This window comes from Dendropsophus ebraccatus, chromosome 5 (assembly GCF_027789765.1).
Source record: "Dendropsophus ebraccatus isolate aDenEbr1 chromosome 5, aDenEbr1.pat, whole genome shotgun sequence".
Lineage (NCBI taxonomy): Eukaryota > Metazoa > Chordata > Amphibia > Anura > Hylidae > Dendropsophus > Dendropsophus ebraccatus.
This window is the reverse complement of record NC_091458.1, coordinates 50493909-50514360: the sequence shown is the minus strand read 5'-3', so window position 1 is coordinate 50514360 and position 20452 is coordinate 50493909. Positions and strand designations below refer to the sequence as shown.

At 39.4% G+C, this 20452-nt stretch overlaps 1 protein-coding gene across 1 annotated transcript; it reads left to right on the top strand.

Annotated features, from left to right (window-relative positions):
- Nucleotides 1-730: 730 nt before the first annotated feature.
- LCP1 (lymphocyte cytosolic protein 1) lies at nucleotides 731-19143 on the top strand. The gene is made up of 16 exons (XM_069970154.1): nucleotides 731-828; nucleotides 5688-5775; nucleotides 6062-6225; nucleotides 6943-7072; nucleotides 9254-9386; nucleotides 9596-9677; nucleotides 10386-10551; nucleotides 10915-11057; nucleotides 13453-13548; nucleotides 14007-14202; nucleotides 15228-15306; nucleotides 15485-15599; nucleotides 16398-16531; nucleotides 17244-17367; nucleotides 17581-17705; nucleotides 18767-19143. The coding sequence occupies exons 2-16, from the start codon at nucleotides 5712-5714 to the stop codon at nucleotides 18894-18896; spliced, it is 1881 nt and encodes a 626-aa protein (XP_069826255.1). The 5' UTR covers nucleotides 731-828; nucleotides 5688-5711; the 3' UTR covers nucleotides 18897-19143.
- The last annotated feature ends 1309 nt before the right edge of the window (nucleotides 19144-20452 follow it).

Here is a 20452-nt window from a genome sequence, read left to right as displayed (position 1 = left end):
AGATGGCAATAGACAGAGTCTGTCCCCTTGGGATGTATTCAAAACTGAGCAGACTCCATGACCTTTTGAGAGGTCAGTCTACAGGGAGATGCTATTGTCTTATACTAATGCTATCTATTTACTGGTGTCACCTGTCTCTGTAATGCTGTACTTATCACTTTACAACAGCCTCCTCTTATCACCACAGACAGAACTGGAAGTCTCAGTTTAGTTTTTTACCTAGTAGTGAGAATGAAAACTGCATGTTTTCAGGATTATTTTATAATATAGGCAGTCTACAATGAAAAAGTTCAATGAAAATTATGAAAAAACATCAACAATAAAAACAAAATGTTTAACCTAAAAGCTTAATTTAAACAGTAGGTGCATTCCCTTTAAAGTGGTATTCCCACCTCAACTCATAAAGGGAAACATGTAGGGCTTGTCAAGTGAAATATTTTCACATCCAAAAGCAGCTGTATTCTACTGAACCCTTGGGTCCTGTTGTACTAGAAATCTATTATTATAGTAGGGGGCCGGGACCATCGGAGTATTCTCTCCCTGTAGTTCTCACAATACATAATCGGATGCTGTAGATGCTTTAGAATTGCTAAAGCACACTATTTAACTGGCTAGGAAGTGGGTAATGATGTTAAAATCTTTTTGACTAATCAGGTGGTTCTGAAAATAGAGGAAGGGTTAAAACGGCTGACATTTCCTTATAAAGTCATAATTTTACATGTCACTCACTTCCTTCTACTAACCACAAACTTAAGCTTTACTAGCGCACCAAACTTCTTTCAAGATATTGGTGTTGCATTGCCTGCGACAAGCCTCATACTAAAGGAGGTAAGTTTCCGTTTACTGAATTCTGTTAAATGCTCTTCTAAAGTTGACCCCTGTTTAATGCATCCACCTAATAAAAGAAACAGCCTTAAAGGTGGAATATTAGTGGTGCCACTAATATAGTCAAGCGCTGAGCCCTACAACTGCACAGGAAGTATGTGGTCAGAGCCAACAGTAATCTGTAAGTAAAGCAATCACCATTTTAAGATCTAGTCTAACTTGAATTTACCATTGCGATAGAGTCTATTTGTGCCTGTAAATAACGGCCCCCCTTTCTTGAAGCTGAGAAGGGAAAGCTAACCCCAAAGACAGTATGGCCACATGGTGATGTGATCATTTGTCCACCAGTCATTGCAGATTCAGAGCTAACTGAGAGTATATTGGCTCACTGTATCAAAAATACTGGGGAATTTTTTTGCAATTTCTAGTTTTTGGTAAATAAATAATTGGCAATATGTCATTAGATGGGTAGGATTTTTTATAAAAACATATGTTTGGTTGTATGCGAAAAATAATCTTATTACCATTTTATGTCCGAGGACTCCAGCTTCTATCAATCAAAATATTGTATAAATAAATGCTGACATCAATAAATTTAGGAATTATTCTTCTATATACTGATACAGGATTTGGGCAAATTATGTAATGTATAGGTTTGACAGACAATGGGTGACAGACAAAAAATCAACAACCCAAAAAATCATAAGCTACTTAAATTGTGAAAATATAATCCAATTAATAACTGTTCTCTGCGTAGTGTGTTTTACAGCTATAGTACAAATTCATGTCTGTTTCATTTATTCCATTAAAATCTGGGAGAGACTATATTCTCCACCCAAGTTTACAATAAGTATGTAGAGTTTAGTCTTTAGCAATGGTATAATGGTATATCTTAAAGGGAACTCATCACCATGAAAATGCTACCTAAGCTATTGACTTCTTGTTATAGAGCAGAAGGAGCTGAGCAGATTCATATCTATCTTTATGTAAAAAGATTTAGCATAATGTGTAATTTCTTGATTGAAATCTCTGATATTTCCAGGCTAAAGAGTCCAGTCCATTGAGTGACACCGCCCACTGGACTTCTTATCACAGAATGATCAATATGTTATACATTATACTCAATCTTTTCCCACAAAGATATATATATCAGTCTGCTCAGTTCTTCATTCTCAATAACATGATGGTGATAGATTAGATAGCATTGTCTGGGTGACAGGTTCCCTTTAAGTGCTGCAGAGATAGAAGTTGTACCTTGGCCCTTGTTACTGATGGGGTCCAATGTCCCCTTTTCCATAACATTAATCTGCATTATAAATACCGTACTGTAGATGGCCGTCCCTTCTTACAGATTTATAATTGTGGTTCAGCTTTAATTTATGTCTCTAGTCTATCTATTTGGACATCCTATATGTACCTATCAATTCAGAACCTACTCTGACTCTTCCACTACATATTGTGAAACAGTGACCTGTAACCCTCCAGTGCTTTGGTGGAATATATAGTGACATGTTGCCTGCAAACAAGCTGCCCACCATGAACCATCCCAGTACATGATCAGTACCCAGTGTCAGGACTGATGCCAGGCCAGCACCATGCGTAATCTCGCCTGAAACAGAGGGAACAGGAGAATGGCTAGGTGCACAAAAGTTGCAGGCAATGGCCACAGACCAGGCCTCACCCATTCTAGATTTCTAACATTAAAGGGGTTATCCAGCGCTACAAAAACATGGCCACTTTTCCCCCTCTCTTGTCTCCAGATTGGGTGGGGTTTCAAATTCAGTTCCATTGAAGTAAATGGAGCTTAAGTGCAAACCACACCTGAACTGGAGACAAGAGAGGGGAAGAAGTGGCCATGTTTTTGTACCGCTGGATAACCCCTTTAATGGCCTAATGATGCTCCCTTTCAATGTAGAAGGGGCTGAGCTGCAATAACCAGCGCCACCACTACAGAGTAGAAAACACAGGGCTTCCGGCACCAATCACCCTGCATAGGCAGCTCTGTGGATAGGCCACTAAGGTTAGAATCCTGGACAACCCCTTTAACCTTGCTTTCCTTCTCTATGGCATAAGGAGATAACAATAATAGGGTGTCTGCTCGATAGATTTTAACATATTTTTAAAATTTTTGGTCTTTGTCAAATAATAATTCATAATAATTTTAAAGAAACTGTCCAAAGAAGAATAGATGTATTGTATTATTGAGCCATTAGTATGGGATAAAAGTAAATATAATAAAGAGTAGATGTCAAGAATTATTAGGTAAAATTTCTTTAAAGGCCCCTGTCTTTTTAAAAAGAAGAACAAGATTTTTATTGGTTGGGGTCTGTGTACTTAGACCCCCACCAATTGCTAGAATAAGCCAGGAGAAGTAGCAATAGAGTTTGATAGAAGTATGGGCCTGTCTTGTACAAATAGAAGAAGCTTTCATCTGCTCTTCTCCCTGTGGGTGTAAACACCTAGACCCCCACTAATCAAAACTTTTGGCAACTTATGTCAAACGTTTAAAGGTTTTTTCTTATGACAGGAACACTTTAAATCACACATACTTGTTAGGATGAGGAAACGAGTGCAGGAAACCTGCAAGGAAACATACTGTATATGGACTACATTCAATATGAAATGATACTCTCTTTCATTCTTTATCAGTATACATTGGATACAAATATGTAATGACAAGTTTGACTCATTGGTCCAATGCTTCATTTTCTATAAGTATCTGATCTTAAAGGGGTACTCTAGAGAAATAATTATTTTTTTCAAATCAACTGTCCTGGTCTTTCAGTACTTATCAGCTGCTGTATGTCCTGCAGGAAGTGGTGTATATTCTTTACAGTCTGACACAGTACTCTCTGCTGCCCCCTCTGTCCATGACAGGAACTGTCCAGATTTGTAGCAAATCCCTATAAAAAAATTTGTTCTTAAAAAACCTAATAAAAACATTGAACCAGAAAACCTCTCTTGCTTTGGACAGTTCCTGTTATGGACAGACGTGGCAGCAGAGAGCACTGTGTCCAACTGGAATTAATACACCACTTCCCGCAGGACACACAGCAGCTGATAAGTACAGGAAGGCTTGAGATTTTTAAATAGAAGTCATTTACAAATCTGAACTTACTAGCATCAGTTGATTTCTAAAGAAGTCTATATATCTGGAGTTTTCCTTTAAAAGAGGTAGCCATCTAGAATGCAGCAACCTGGTGAGTCAGGAATAGTCACACTTGCTCTGCCTGGACAGGTCATCGTCTTGTACCTCTCTTACAGGGAGGCAGGGAAAGAGGAAACTGTGGCAGGTCTATTTCACTTTAGTTACCATAAGGTACAGGAGTGATGTAACAGCAGGTCTGTAGCAATCACTGGGTCAGCACGCAGGAACAACACAATGAATATTAAACCATTAAGTTACAAAGCATTGGGTCATCTACATGCTGGGGAAGCAAACTGCATTCCTTAGTTTATTCCCAATTCTAAAAGCACACTGATGGGTATGAAATATATCTCTATGTATATGTATTGGAATCTGGATTGTATGTCCCACACTGCATTCTTTATGATGTAAATAAAAAGACTAGCAATAGACTATTTATAATAGACTAGTAATAGACTAGGGGCATCATTCACATATAGAAGAAAGGTGGTTTCATCATGAATAGTGTCCAGTGAATAGGGATAGTATGTTCCATAAATCTTAATACTACATTCCTTATTCTGCACTGGTGTGTGGCATTGTCATTTCCTATGTACCATCTCAGTCTCGCTTCTGCTCTGGTCTTTCCCTCACTTGGACCCATGCTACTTCCCTTTTATAGTTCTGCTTTTTTCTGACTCACGACAAAGAGTTGTTTTAATCCATTGTATGTTCCTACATATGGTTTGCATTCTTGTCGTTGGTTTACTTACTTGTTAGCTAATATATTTTTTTTAAACTGAAGGAATACGTATCTAGAGTATGAACCAGCATTGCATAGCGGTCTTTACAGCCCGCCTTAGTTAGAGGCAGGAAATAAAGCACAGTCAGGAAAATCGTTTATGTGGTTTTCCGGTTATATAAACATAATCAACCCTGGTTAGCAATAGTATAAAGTTTATGTGTTATTTTTAATTGTAATGTATACATGCATGTCTGTATTTTATCTCATAGACATGTATTACTTTAGGTTGTACGGTATATAGTCTGGGATTCAAGGCATGTTGCTATTCTACTGTATGGAAAAATAACCGTGAGAGAATATTACAGGGGTTATTCTAGTCAATGAATAGCGGACACAGAAAACTGACATGGAATCACGGTCGGAGTGTATACTGTGTGCATCCGCACAGGCAAGGATACCATTTATTCCAATACAAAGTATGTTTAGCATAAATCACGGCCATTGTTGCAATTTGCAATTTGTGATTTATGCTAAACATACGTTGTGTTAACATGGCCTAAGGCTATGTTCACACTATGTAAAAGCAATGCGCATATTTTATACAATTGTTTAAAAAATAATGGCCATTGTTTGCTCAACAACGGCCGTTTTTATAAAAGACGTCTTTTATTTTTACATAGTGTGAACCTGGCCTAAAACACGGCATGGCATGAACCCAAAACTTTCCTTTCCTGTTGCTTACATAGCACCAAAATATTCCTTCATATTCTGTAGAGGTATTGCCATCAGTCACTGATACAGTGGGACTCAAAGTGTCAGTATGTGTCGGAGTGCCGGAGCATCCAGAGAAAACCCATGCTAGCACAAGGATAACATGAGGCCGTCATTGGTTAGATATGAAGCCAAGACCCCAGTGCTATAAGGATGCAGTGCTAACCCATTATGCCTAGTTATTACATGAAACATCTAACCACCATGTATTATATACAGGGCAGGACTGAATAAAAGGACATCATGGAATCTAGACCAATCACAGAGGAGGAAATGGAGGAGCTCAGGGAGGCGTTCACCAAGATTGGTAAGATATTTACTACATTTTTATGAAAAATAAAACCACAAATAAAAAGTGTAGAAAGGCATAGTTTGCTGCACTACCCCTATGCAGAGGTGTAATTGTTTACAATTACAAAACAGCAAACTATATTATGTTAATATTCTCTAACTAATAATACTTGATGCCATATGACATTTATCGGATACGATTTTATTAATAACCCCCCTTACCCTACATATGCTCCTCACCCCCCACCCCCACCCCGACACACTTTATGGTTTCTTGTAACTTATTTGTTTTTTCTTTTCAGACACTGATGGAAATGGTTTCATAAGCCCCAATGAATTACATGACTTGTTCAAAGCTGCTAATTTGCCCCTCCCTGGGTATAAATTACGAGAGATAACCCAAAGCCTTATGGAAACAGGAGACAGAAACAAGGATGGGCGGATCAGTTTTGATGAATTTCTTACTGTAAGTTTACCCTAAATCATTTACATTAAAAGTGTCTGATTGTAGGGGTCTAACTGTTAGGAGTCCCTGTGATCTACAGCATGGGCCACCAATTCCTTTGCATGTGCGCCACCGCCGTGTTCATTGTCTATGGAGCTGCTGAAGAGAGCCAAGTGCAGATCCATAGATGATGATGGGATTGGCAGTGCACATACACGAATCACCAATCCATTTAAAACAAAGGAATCAGAGCCCTGTTCTGGAAATACTGTGGATAGGGGATACGTTAATTTAACTCGGAATACCCCTTTAATGGATGAATGGCTGTTTTTTAGCAGATTTATGGTTTCACTGTGTAAACATGTCTAAAACACATTATATGAGGTCACATGTCTTAAATGATTATTCAATACTCCTTGTATATTCACATTGCATAGCATTATGCCCCCTTTTCTTAGCATTGGTCCCAAGTCAACTATTTCCTTAAGGACACATGACTAGCTACTCCTTATACCATTCACTACTACTGCATACTCACCAGTTAGACACCACTCAAGATCATTTGCTTTAGTTCTAGATCATTTTATTTGTGTCTTTTTAAAAGGGCCAGTTGGCATCAATCATTACTGTTTTGTTTTTTTTTGTAATACATTGCGCTCTAAAGGATTAAAGTGGTAATGTTTTTCCTACTTTATATTGCAGATTTGTTTTTTTTAAACTTTTTTCCTTATTTTATAGGTTATTCATGACCTCAAAAGCTCAGATGTGGCCAAAACTTTTAGAAAGGCCATAAACAAGAAAGAAGGTATCTGTGCAATTGGTGGCACATCCGAGCAGTCCAGTGCAGGCACCCAGCATTCCTATTCAGGTAGGTACACTTTGTTTAGTATTTCTTTAGTTTACACATTTTACTGAATTTTTCGGCTGGAAAGTAGAATGTTTTCGATTGCATAGAAATGTTTTATACATTAGTTTATGTAAAGATTAGTCACTTAAAGCACAGCGCCTCTAGGGGCCCAGAGAGGTAGAGGGGCTCGGTGTTCTAATGTTCAGCCCACTCACTGTAGTGCAGGGTGAGCGGGCTGAACATCAGAAAATACAGGAGAAAGAAGCAGGAACTGCACAAAGAGAGAAAAGGGTGCAGGACCTGAAGGTCCCCAACATTACAGTGTAGTACCCAGCAGCCCTAAAGAGAGGAAGAGAAAGAAGAGTGTTTTGTGTCATTGTCAGTGGGTCAGTGTGTGTCAGTCAGTCAGAGTCTGTGTCAGTAATGTGTGTTTTGTAGGTTAGTGGTGTCTCAAGTAATTGTGCATATTGTGTGGGTGATGGGTGCATAGTAGATGGATGAGGGGCCCGCTGAGGCTCTGTCGCTGGAGCTGAAGGGCCCGCTGGACTCTTTAACCCTTAGACGACCCAGGGCGTATAGTTACGCCATGGAAGTCTGTCCCCAGACTACCTAGGGCGTAACTATACGTCCTGGGTGTTTCTCCGGCTGTGAAGCGCGCTCCGGAGCGGAGCGCGCTTCATTGCAGGTGGGGGCCGGCTGCAATCAGCAGCCGGGACCTCACCAGTAATGACACGCTGCAGCAATCGCGCTGCAGCGTGTCATTTACTTATTAAACGCCGCGATCACAACGCGATCACGACGCGGCCGCGGCGTTTAAGTGTAAGTGACAGGGGGAGTCCCCTGTCACTTACCGATCGGGACCCCCGCAGTTAAAACGGACTGCCGGAGGTCTCTCACCTGCCTCTGTGCGGTCCGATCGGTAATCTGCTGCACTGAGCCTGCACAGGTAGGCTCAATGAGCAGATCGCCGATAACACTGATCAATGCTATGCCTACGGCATAGCAATGATCAGTGTATGAAATCAAAGTATTGAATGTAAAAGTCCCTCGAAGGGACTTCAAATGTGTAAAAAAAAAGAAGTTAAAAACACTAACACACTACCCCAAAACCCCTCCCCCAATAAAAGTTGAAATCACCCCCCCTATCCCATTATATAAATAAAACATATAAAAATAAATAAACAAATAAACATATAATATACCGTAGCGTGCGTAATTGTCTGATCTATTAAAATATTACAAGTGTCATTGCGAACGAACACAAAAAGAGGGAAAAAAGTGCGCAGAGAACCGATTTTGTTACATTATATATATAAAAAAATAATAAAAAGTGATCAAAACGTCCGATCTTCACAAATATGGTATTAATACAAACTAGAGATCATGGCGGAAAAAATGACACCCCATACAGCCCCGTAGGTGAAAAAATAAAACCGTTATAAGCGTCACAATAGTCCCATTTTATTAATAATTAATTGCCAAAAAAAGGATTTCATAAAAAAAATATATATAACATTAGAGAATCTGTGTAACCTGCATATGGTTGTGTTCGGACTGACCTATAATATAATAGTATCACGTCGCTTTTACCATGTAGTGCATTACGTAGACACAGGAACCCCCCAAACGTTACCATATTGCATTCTTTTTTACGATTTCACCTATTTATATCTTCATAAATAATATATTTGGGATTCCGTCATACATGTTATGGTAAAATGAAAGATGCCATTACAAAGTACAACTATTCCTATAAAAAATAAGCCCTTACATGGCTTGTAGATAGAAAACTGAAAGTGCTAGAGCTCTTAGAAGGGGGGAGGGAAAAACGAAAACACAAAGATCAAAATTTGCGCGGTCCACTGGGTCATTTTGGGCTTGGTCCTCAAAGGGTTAAGGTATGTGCATGCTTAGGTTTTCATGCCTTTCAGAATTTATTAAAAATACACAGAAATGTGTATTTTAAATGCAGATTTTCTATTTTGTGAATAGGAAGAATCCACATGGCATGCACAACAAGAATTGTATCAGTTCTTGACACAGTTGTGACCAAATCTCCTCATTTACATATCTAATAAGCTACAAAATTCCTAAAAAAAACGGCGCTTAACCTTCATCCTCAGATGCTTCTTCCAACCTGCTGATAGTTTCCCTTTAAATATAAATCATTGTGTCCTTTGTATCTTTATTTCCCCATTGCAGAAGAGGAAAAATATGCCTTTGTAAACTGGATTAATAAGGCATTAGAAAAAGATCCAGACTGCAAACATGTCATTCCCATGAACCCAGACACAGACGACCTCTTCAAAGCAGTAGGAGATGGGATTGTCCTCTGGTAGGTGTATTTTTCTTTCACTAGTCATAAATAAATTACAATGTGGTGTAGTCCAAGTCCATCAAATTCATGACATTCTAAGTTTAAAAGGCTTGTTTTCTGGCAAATTCACTTTTTTATTCATATATTCCAAGAGTGTAGATTTGTCAGAGATTTCCAGATCACGTGTGGAATGGAACATTCTAATAGGTAATATGTCTCTTTTCCAGCAAAATGATCAACCTTTCAGTTCCAGACACAATTGATGAACGAGCCATCAACAAAAAGAAGCTAACTCCTTTCACTATCCAGGTAAGATTGGAAGACGTCTCAAATCCTTGCATTCAGGTGGTGGCAAATATTAATAAAGTGTCAATCATTAGACAGGGGCAGTGATTCTGGGGTAGATCTGTTTGCTCTTAATTTAATGGTCTCAATTTCTGTCCTCATTTCAAATATCTGTGGACCATGTAACCAGAGAGCTTACTGGTATCGGAAACTAAATTGTGAGGCTGGTTTCATACTGGCTAAATTTTTGGGGGAAAAAATGCCCAAAATAAATGCCATTTTTTGAGCCAAAACGCAGCGGCCAGATGTTAGCTGTGAGCCAATTAAATTTTATGAAATGTCATACTTACTTGACATTTTTTCCTGTGCCATTTTTCTTTCTTCATTTGGCTTTGTGGCAGCATGATGAGGGTGAGGCATTTTTTTTTTTGCGACTGTGGCGTTTCTCTCATATAAGAATCAATGGAATTTTTTTCTGTTTAAAAAAATGCTAAATGCAAAAAAACAACAACAAAAAATAACAATCACACCTAAATTTAAAAAACAGCAGGAAAAAATGGCAAGTTTTTCAGGCGTTTTTTTTTTTTTTGGAGGCCAGAAAAATGCCACAAAAAAGCTGTGTCTGGGGGCACCTTGACAGCTATAGCTAAGCTCATTTATCCCTCAGTGGAATTGTTTAAATTCTTTAAAAAAAAAGTAAAAAATCATAAACTGTTCTTAAACTATTTTCAGGAAAATCTGAATTTAGCTCTGAACTCAGCATCAGCCATTGGATGTCATGTTGTCAACATTGGTGCAGAAGACTTAAAGGAAGGAAAGCCATACCTGGTACTGGGACTTCTATGGCAGGTTATCAAGATTGGGCTGTTTGCAGATATTGAGCTGAGCAGGAATGAAGGTACTAGCTTTTTAAAATTGTTACTAAGATGTGATCTTAGTCAAAGGGGCTATGTCAAGATTTAAAGTTTTTCCCTATTCACAAAATAGGTGATAACTAGCAGATCAGTGGGGGTCCAACCAGTAGTGCCCTCACCTATTCTGGGAATGGAGGTCTCTTGTCCTTTAAATAATGGAGCAGCAGGGGGCATGATGGACCACTGTCTATGAGACTTTATGACCAAGCAGACAACATTAATATGCTACATTCATTATGCATTTTTACACTTTGGTTAAGACTTTTATCATGGGTATAAAAAGGGAGGAGTAGATTCGCATGTTTAAGTCAACTACTAATTGGTTTAAACGTCCCTGTTCTGTCCAGCTTTGATAGCCTTGTTACGGGATGGAGAGAGCTTAGAGGATCTGATGAAGCTTTCCCCAGAAGAACTCCTCCTGAGATGGGCTAACTACCACCTGGAGAATGCCGGATGCAGCAAAATTAATAACTTCAGCTCAGATATCAAGGTACTTTTTTATGGAAGACAAACAAACAAAATAAAAGTTGTTGAAGTTCAAATTATGCAAAAAGGGTTCACTATTGTCAGGCTAGCCCAAATAGCTAAAATAAGAAAAAAATCTGTCACTAGGTTTATACTATCACTAGGTTTATGCTGCCTGAAGGCAGCATAAGTTAGTGGCAAACATGCTGAACAGAAAGATTGACTTACACCATTCTCTTCAGTCGTTCTCCTAATATGCAGGAGAATTGGGATTGAAAGCTGCCTGCATATGCACATATATACACACTGTATGGATAGACAACTACCAATTAGCGTTTAGTAGGCAGAGGAAGCTGGTGCTCATGAATATCGAGGACTACTGAGCATACACACATAATGGAGAGGATTAGTTATTGTCCTTGTTATTCAGAAGAACAGAACAACAAAAGTGATACATCTTTCTCTTCAGCTTCTCTGTCACTAGTTTATGCTTCCCTTAGATAGGACACCATAAACCTACTGACAGAAGATATGATCAGTAGCAGCTTATTGCTTGCAATGCATGTGCATTATACTGCCATTGTTTTTACTGGGGGCGCTGTTAGTATACAGAAGTGTTTGAGCAGTTTTTCATCCTTCACTTTAATTTTACACATCCTTCACACACAGTATTCAGTTTTTTGGTCAGCATTTTTTTTTTTTTTACCAAAATTAGGAGTGGGTTGAACCACAAAAACTATGGAAATCTTTCCAGTGTAGTTTTCCTCTGTCAGTTCCACTGCTGGTTTTGGATAGAAATACTGACAAAAAAAACAGCAGTAAAGGCTGCACATAACATTGGTTTTCTGATTGAACGCACTATAGGGCTATGTTCACATGGCATATGAGACCGGCCATTCCGTGACCCGGCTGGGTCACGGAACGGCCGGTCTTTGAAAAGATCATCCCGGCCGGTACTGCAGTGATCTTTCCGGCTGCAGTGTTCTAATGCGGGCGCATCAGTGCGCGCCCGCATCAGAACACTCATAGCACACAATGAGGCAAACGGCCTGAGCCGCTCACTTCATTGTGTTAACTGACAGGTCTTTCTGCGGCCGCAAGCACTGAATTGTATGTACAGTATGTATACGGTCCGGCTGGGACCCCATAGAATAGGCAGTGTTCCGCACCGTACAAAGTATGGCCGTTGTTGCCGATGGCAACAACGGCCGTACTTTAACGCTGTGTGAACATAGCCTAGGTCTGTATACCTATGACATATAGTGGACTTTTCTTTCAGTAACATTTTATAGTCCTGGGTACAGTACAGTGACCACTTATCCTATTGAGAGAGACTTTACAGTTCAGTAGCTTCCAAATAATTGTTGAAGAATATGATAATTTCCTTCAGATGAAAGACCTTGTAGTGTACCATTATTATAAGTTCACAAGTCACCTATACTATTATTAGTATTGCTTTAAGGACATTACTGTCTTTGTCAGGAACAGAGGTGATGGATTTATATTGAGGAACAATATACGCCAGGTTCCAATATTTATTTTTCCCCACTGCAAATGTTTAGCTTCCTATATGTCACATATGGCTTTCTGTCCACAGACAGATGATGGATCTTCTTAATGCTATTTATCCTCATCATCAGCCATTACCTTTATTACTATTAACGAAATGGCTAAAACATGACTCACACACCATAACAGCAAAATAAAACAGTAAAATAGCTATAAAACACAGCATTATTTTGAATTTGATAACATGCTACATTAAAGTCTATGGAAAAATGTTAGTTTTTGCATTGAGTGCACAAACTAATCGTGCATTGATCCTGAAATCCCACTTCCCATGACTTGCAGTTTACTGGGACAGCTTTCTTGGGCTTACATAAACCCTGACTCTTGCAGGGGCTAATGTAGGTAGTTTTTGGGAGATGTAACAAATGGGGACAGGAGTTTTCCCTCCCTTTTACATTAATAGACCAGCATGGATGCGATTTTTTCAACCGCATCCCGATTCCCGCACACAGTGCTGGTCTATTGCTGAGCACCGGCCTGGCCTGAAGCTCTGGAAGCAGGCCCGCCACCCCCCCCCCAGTGTGACATTCTGCCCTCCCCTCTGTGACGCGGCTCCATTGATTCTAATGGAGCCATGTCCCAGAAGGGAGGGCAGAACGTCACATTGGGGACTGGCAAGCCCGCCTCCAGTGCTTCAGGCCAGGCTGGTGCCCGGGAATACATTGGCGTGGCGCCTTGCGCAGGAGCCGGGCCGCAGACCTTTTTGTGAACCGCACCACCACACCACCGCACCTGTACCGGTCTATTGAAGGGGTATAGTAAAAAAACAAAGGTTTCCTATGATTATTACTGAATCACTTTCTTTTTTACTATTGTATTGATGGCCGACTTGATCTTATTTTCTTTTTTAGGACTCCAAAGCTTATTACAATTTGCTGAATCAAATTTCTCCCAAAGGCGATGAAGAAGGAATACCAGCTATTGTCATTGATATGAATGGACTCAGGGTAAAATTCTGTTTTCTATCATTGTCATATCATGTAGCAACATAGCAAAACCTTTAAAATCGTTTACCATGAGCAACTGTACAGTGACAGTGAATTATTAATTAAAATATATATATATATATATATTAGGTTTATATGTGGTATATACAAGTAAATGCAAGTATTACAATCACCAATAGTTTAGCTGGATGCTATTATGACGTAGTACACCACGTCCGAATGTCTATAATTATTCTACTTAGTCTGTGTTGAAATAATCTTAAAAAATATAAATTATATGTGGTTAAAGTCTTATTGTAATCATATGTAACTTTCTGCAGTACATAATTACACTCAGAAGGTCGTTCCTATAAAATAACAATATATTTGCCCATAATACACAACAAATATTAAGAATATCTTAACACACTCAAATATTTATTCTTTAACCTTATTGCACTGATCTTTTCTTGTCACAGGAGAAAGAAGACCTAAAGAGAGCAGAGTGCATGCTGGTACAGGCAGACAGACTAGGCTGTCGCCAATTTGTCACAGCCACAGATGTTGTGCGTGGAAATCCAAAGCTTAACTTGGCTTTCATTGCAAATTTATTTAATAAGTACCCTGCTCTGCATAAGCCAGAAAACCAGGACATTGATTGGAGCTCAATTGAAGGTAGAATGACTTTGTATACCCAGCTGAAATATAAGTATTGCTTCAATTTACCAAAATGTAATTTAAAGGGAACCTTTCACTAAGTTTAGTTAGTTGTGTTAGGTATATAGATAGCTTTCTTGCAAAAACAGCACCACCCCTGTTCCCAGGTAGTGAGTGGCATTACAATTCAGCTCTATTGACCTCAATTGAACTAAGCTGCAAAACCACACCCAAATATTATTATTACTTACTTTTTTATGGCACCCCCTGCTGTTCTTTTGATTTCCTTTAAAATGTCACAAATGTCAGTGCTGGTGGTCACACATGCTCAGTAGGGCAGTCCTGTTGCTCGCACCCTCGTGCCTACAGGATGATTCCTGCTGTTGTGTAGGCCTGTAAAAGAGAGAGAACTAGTATCAGCTTTTTCTGACAAACGTTGAACACCATAGGCCATATAAATAGATCCAGGTTAAAAATGTCACAGCAAGGCTAGGCTCACACTTAGTATTTCCATCAGTCTTTTGGTCAGTCTTTTTCTAAACAAAACCAGGAGTAGAACTGACAGGGCAAAATTATAATAGAAAGATTTGCACAGGTTTTGTGTTTTTTAACCCACTCCTGCTTTTGGTGAAAAAAAATACTGACAGAAATACTGTGTGTAAACATAGCCCAAAAGTGTACAAGCAATTTTCCCAAATGACTAAATGAAGGGACAGGGTGGACCCCTACGGTAAACCCTGAACTAGTCCTCACCCATGGTCCCTGCCTACTGGCCTCAGCTAGCCTTAGGTGACTGCGGGCAACAGTTCCTAACCTGTGCTAACGCGATACACAAAACATGATTGAGAAAAAATTACATATAAGGGATAGTCAACAGGCCATGGTCAAACCAAATGAGCAACAAAGTACCAAGAAAGAATCCCAGAGAGTACTCAGAAAAACCAAGGTCAGGAAAGTCAAATAACACTAACATAAAATAACATAAAAAGCACTGTGAAGTCATGTGAAATATTATTTCTCATAACATTTAATTATTTGTTCAGGTGAAACAAGAGAAGAAAGAACCTTCAGGAACTGGATGAACTCACTTGGCGTTAATCCACGGGTTAATCATTTGTACAGGTAAGATGTGCAGAGGAGGTAGAGATAGCGTAGACTATGGACAACATCTGAATACATGCACAGACATTGTCATAGACAGTGAAAATGGCCCTTCAGCCAAGAGCAATTTCACCAGGATTTAGATCTCTCATCTTGCTTATTCAATCAAATGTAATAATGTTCTCTTTCCTTTTCCCAGTGACCTGTCAGATGCTCTGGTCATATTCCAGTTATATGAGAAGATAAAGGTTCCTGTGGACTGGAACAGAGTAAATAAGCCACCCTACCCTAAACTGGGAGAAAAAATGAAAAAGGTATCATCTACATAATATACTGTGCACAGGTTAAATCACACTTGAGAAATTTTGAAATGTCAAATAGACCCATGTCACATAGACAAATTTTTTTATCTGTACAGGGTCCAAGTATTTAGAACCCAACTGATAATTAAAAGTAGCCGTGAGAAGTGTGCGGTTGCCTTTTCCATCTTACTGAAGGAGATGAGCTCCACAGCCTTTTAATGGAGCTCATTGTAGTGTAGTGAGCCAGAGGTCGCAGTGAGCTAGGGAGGGAAGCACATAAGTGTGTGCTTCTCCTAGCTTGTTCTAATAATTGTGCACGACCACGACCCATCACAACTTTTGACATGTATTTATAGGGGAACTATGAGCAGGTTAGCCGAATCCAACCTGCTTATAAACCCCTATAGCACTTGGGACGCTTAGAAGGAAAGTATGTGTCTTACCTTCCTCCCCGATGCCGGTCCTGCGCTGTAAACTCCACTCCGGAAAAGCCGCGTAATCTAGCCTGCCCCCTCCATTGCTTATCATTAGAAGGGCAGGCCGGATGATGCGGCAGTGCTCCTAACAATGCACAGGAGTGGAGTTTACCCCGACTAACAGCGTGGGACCAGCGCCAAAGAGGAAGGTAAGACACATACTTTCCTTCTAAGCATCTCAAGCGCTGTAGGGGGCTATGAGCAGGTTGGATTTGTCTAACCTGCTGATAATTCCACTTTTATGACAAGGACACTTTATTGTTCCCTTTGAAGAACATTAGAGCCAAAATAGTTGACATCTTTATTGTTTCATAATGTTATATCATTTTAACAGCTTGAAAATTGTAATTATGCTGTGGATCTGGGGAAGAACAAGGCAAAATTCTCTCTAGTTGGAATAGCTGGCCAGGACTTGCATGAGGGAAATCGGACACTCACGCTTGCTTTGCTGTGGCAGCTGATGAGAAGGTATAGTAATGGATTTTGGGCCTTTATTGCCAAAGTTAGTTATTTGTTCAATACTGCAACCCAAACAGCAGAGTATTTCCCAAGTTTCATGGTTATGTGTATGAGTGTGATTCAGGATAAAAATCAGGCAGCTGTATTATTTAGATATACATATGTTTTATCAGATGGGTATGGGCACCTTAAAGTGTACCTGTCGTTATAACTTTCAAAATCTTAATCAACAGTAGATGTGATATAAAGCAAGTTTGCAATATACATTCATTATTTTTGTTGTTGTTCTCATGCTGTAAAACAAAGCTGAACTTACCAGAAATCCAGGTCCAGTCTCCTGAAGGCAGATTTTCTGACTTGTGCTGATTGAATAAAACAGACTAAACTCATGAAGTCTTTCCTGTACAGAGAGTCACGGCTCAATGTGTCACATGACTGCCTTCTCTCTGTGAGGACTCAGATGGCCTGGGATATACAGGACTTCCTGTTTTCTGAGTGTTTGATGTTTTTGAGAAAAACATCAGAAAATAGGAAGTGCAAGCTTTATATCACATCTACTGTTGATTTAGATATTGAAAGTTAGAAAGACAGTGAAAAATGGAGCCTGCAAAGTACCATATTGTGCGGAAAAGGAAACATTGCTAATATTGAATAGATCACTGAGGCATATATCAGTATATACTGATCTCATACCATAATGTTAACCTGCTTTATCCTAAAGATATACATTGAATATCCTGGAGGACATTGGAGGAGGACAGAAGGTTAATGATGACACAATTATTAGCTGGGTGAATGAAACGCTCCAACAAGCTGGAAAGTCCACCACCATCTCTGGCTTCAAGGTAAGGCTGAAATTTAAGAACTTATCCTTGAACTGATTTTTAAAGAAACAAATGCAACAGTATCTGTCATCAGTTGTCCATCAGTTTGAAGCTCATATAAATACTGCAATGATTTGTTGGTGTAAAGAGGAGTATAGGTTAAAGGGTATTGTATGGAGTCCTTACATCTTTGCTAAATGTATTGATCCAATGTGTTTTCATTTATCACATCAGGATGGTAAAATCAGCACCAGTATGCCAGTATTGGATTTAATTGATGCCATTCAGCCTGGATCCATTAACTATGACATTCTGAAAACAGAAGACTTAAATGAGGACGAGAAACTCAATAATGCTAAGTAAGTATAGACTGGTGTTTCATTTCCCATAAACTACATTTTTGCCCATCTTGACCATCTCTGGTTTTGTGTGACCAATTATAGTTAGAAAATAAAGCAGAAATGGGGAGGGAAGTCATCTGGGTTGGGCTCTATCTCCCTGGGTATGATGGACAGGTCTCTCCCTATTTGTATACAGATATGGGAGAATAGAAAGCAAGGGTGATATAGTTATGCCTAGAATGTAGTTTGTAGGAGAGATTTGGAAAGATACCTATTAAAACCAAATGTTGGTATAGCGGATGATCTCTTCCATTATAAGTCGTATCTGTCCACAAATATGAAAAAGTTGGTAAGTTATTTTTATTATTATTATATATTTTGCAGTACTAACCTATTATTGGAACTCCCATAGAGAGTAAATGAAGTGGCAGCTGAGCATGTACACTGCTAACCCATTCATCCCGGGACAAGGGACTCCCATTCTTGTGAATAGCAAGAGTCCTTATCAGTCAGATCCCTACTGATCGGCTACTTATAGGTGGATTGATAATACATTTTATTCTTGGGATAGCCTCTTTAATATATATGGGGGCCTGATTAAATTTAAAGAAACATGATTTCCTAAGTACAGATATTACAATCAGTTTACAACATGAAAGTGGCAGTGCATAGCGTCATTTAGCGATATGAGGATCATAATGTCTGTATTCCTGTATGTCTGTGTTCAGTGTGTCCAAGGAGGTCACAGGATCTGCATTGTGTGCATGTATTATAAAGTATTAACACTTAGGATGCACGCTGTAATATACTTATTTATCTTGATGTTTCCAGAAAGCTTCTTTAATAAAATTGACAATACTTGTACTCTACACTGAGAAACTAGAAACACTTAAAGGAAGCTGTTAGGATAGAAGACTTTCCCTTTTATGGCTGTAATGATTATTGCAGAAAGGGAAATTGTTATATAATCTATTTAGATAACAGAAGCACATTAAGAAGATAACAGCCATAAAACTGTTCTACCGGCCATATGCTGCCATCGCCACTGGATTTAACATGTTGTTGTCTTTTTGATGCAGATATGCCATATCCATGGCAAGGAAGATTGGTGCAAGAGTTTATGCTTTGCCAGAAGACTTGGTGGAGGTGAAGCCAAAGATGGTCATGACAGTGTTTGCTTGTCTCATGGGGAGAGGACTTAAAGTTTAGAAATCTAGTGACTATGGCCTTTATAAACCCACCGTCCTCAGTCCTGACCAACATCCAACATTCCCTAGAAGTAAAAACTTCAGATACAGCGTGTCATTTGGGGACAGGTATCACTATCTCTATTTTCTGGAAAGAAATAAACAGTAATGTATTCCTAATGTTCTTCTTAACAATGGCAACACTGATACTCATTATATTCGTGACGACCTAATTCAAGATACATAATAAAATCATCAGTTTTTTCTTATGCTGTGCTTTTTCTTTTTCATGCTACTTAGGCTGGGTTTAAATCTATTAGTAGCGTGTTGCATGGCCAGTTACCATGCACCATCATTACTGTGCATTGCAGCAGTTTTGCAATATGGTTATTGGTGTTTGGCTATTAATGTATAGGCAAAAAATTAATGACAATTCATGTTGAAACGTGACGTGTTTTGGTGCAGGACTTGACTCTGTAATACTTTATTGTGCAAGTGGACATAGCCTTACGGTACATTCTAATATTGAAGTAGCTGCATATGTACAAAACCACACCTAAACATGTCCTACAGTGCCTAAATTTATTTAGGGGCTATATACTAATGTCAGCCAAACTCGCCACTGTTGGCAGGTTCCATCATTATTATAAAATGTATAGGGGCCTCATGAGTCTCCACCAATATCATCTGTATACCCCTATAAGGGTTAGGCATAATGAAATTTCACTGCCTGACCCTATTATTCTTGGAGAGATAAGCCACCAGCAAAGTTGTTTATGTATTTCTTGAAACCCGGATATGGGTTTATTTAATGATAGTAAGAGGGCTATAGGTTTTACAGAGGCAGTAGTATATTAGTAATGACACCTGAACAGTGGAACATTATATATGGGTTCTTCTTAAAAAAGATAAAAAGCTGGGTGTCAGGTTGGGACAGGAGGACATAAGACAGGTGAGGCCCTGCTCTGGCACCCGCCCTGATGTCCCTTGCCTGCTTACCACTATCTGCCCTAGGTGGCAGCGGCTAACTAGGCGACAGTCCCTAACCTTGCAAAGTACAACACAGAGACACAGACGAAAAAAAACAAACACAATACAGTCGAAGTGATCAAGCCGGGTTGGTAACAATTTGTCAGGGCGGTACAAAATCAATAGTTGGGAGAATAGTCAAAAGTCAAGCCAAGAGATCAGGAAATACCAGGGAATAGCAATCAGGAATAACGCTAGCTTAGTGACACTCAGGAATGAGGCTCTATCGCAGGCAATGGAGCATGATGGGGGTGGTTGTTTTATGGAGGCTGGAGTCCCAGCCCCCAATACATGCAATGGAGCTGACTGGCGGTGACGACCGCCAGTCAGCAAGTACTAAATAGAAATTAGCTGTACCAGCCGGAGACAGAGAAGTTCCAGCCATGGCACAGAAACTATGAATGCCGCCGACACGCCCCTAGCAACTGGCCAGACCGACTGTCAGGGATACCATCAACACGTCTAGGCATGGCGGGGAGATGGCTATGCAGCCCAGCTCATGACACTGGGAATTACTGGTATGTAGTAATGAGCCATGCTGGCTGACAG

Excerpts from the sequence above, each read along its gene's own strand:
- LCP1 (XM_069970154.1), top strand. The coding sequence starts at position 5,712 with ATGGAATCTAGACCAATCACAGAGGAGGAAATGGAGGAGCTCAGGGAG. Across the intron at positions 7,073-9,253 it reads CACCCAGCATTCCTATTCAG|AAGAGGAAAAATATGCCTTT; the intron begins GTAGGTACACTT and ends TCCCCATTGCAG. Across the intron at positions 14,203-15,227 it reads TGATTGGAGCTCAATTGAAG|GTGAAACAAGAGAAGAAAGA; the intron begins GTAGAATGACTT and ends TTATTTGTTCAG.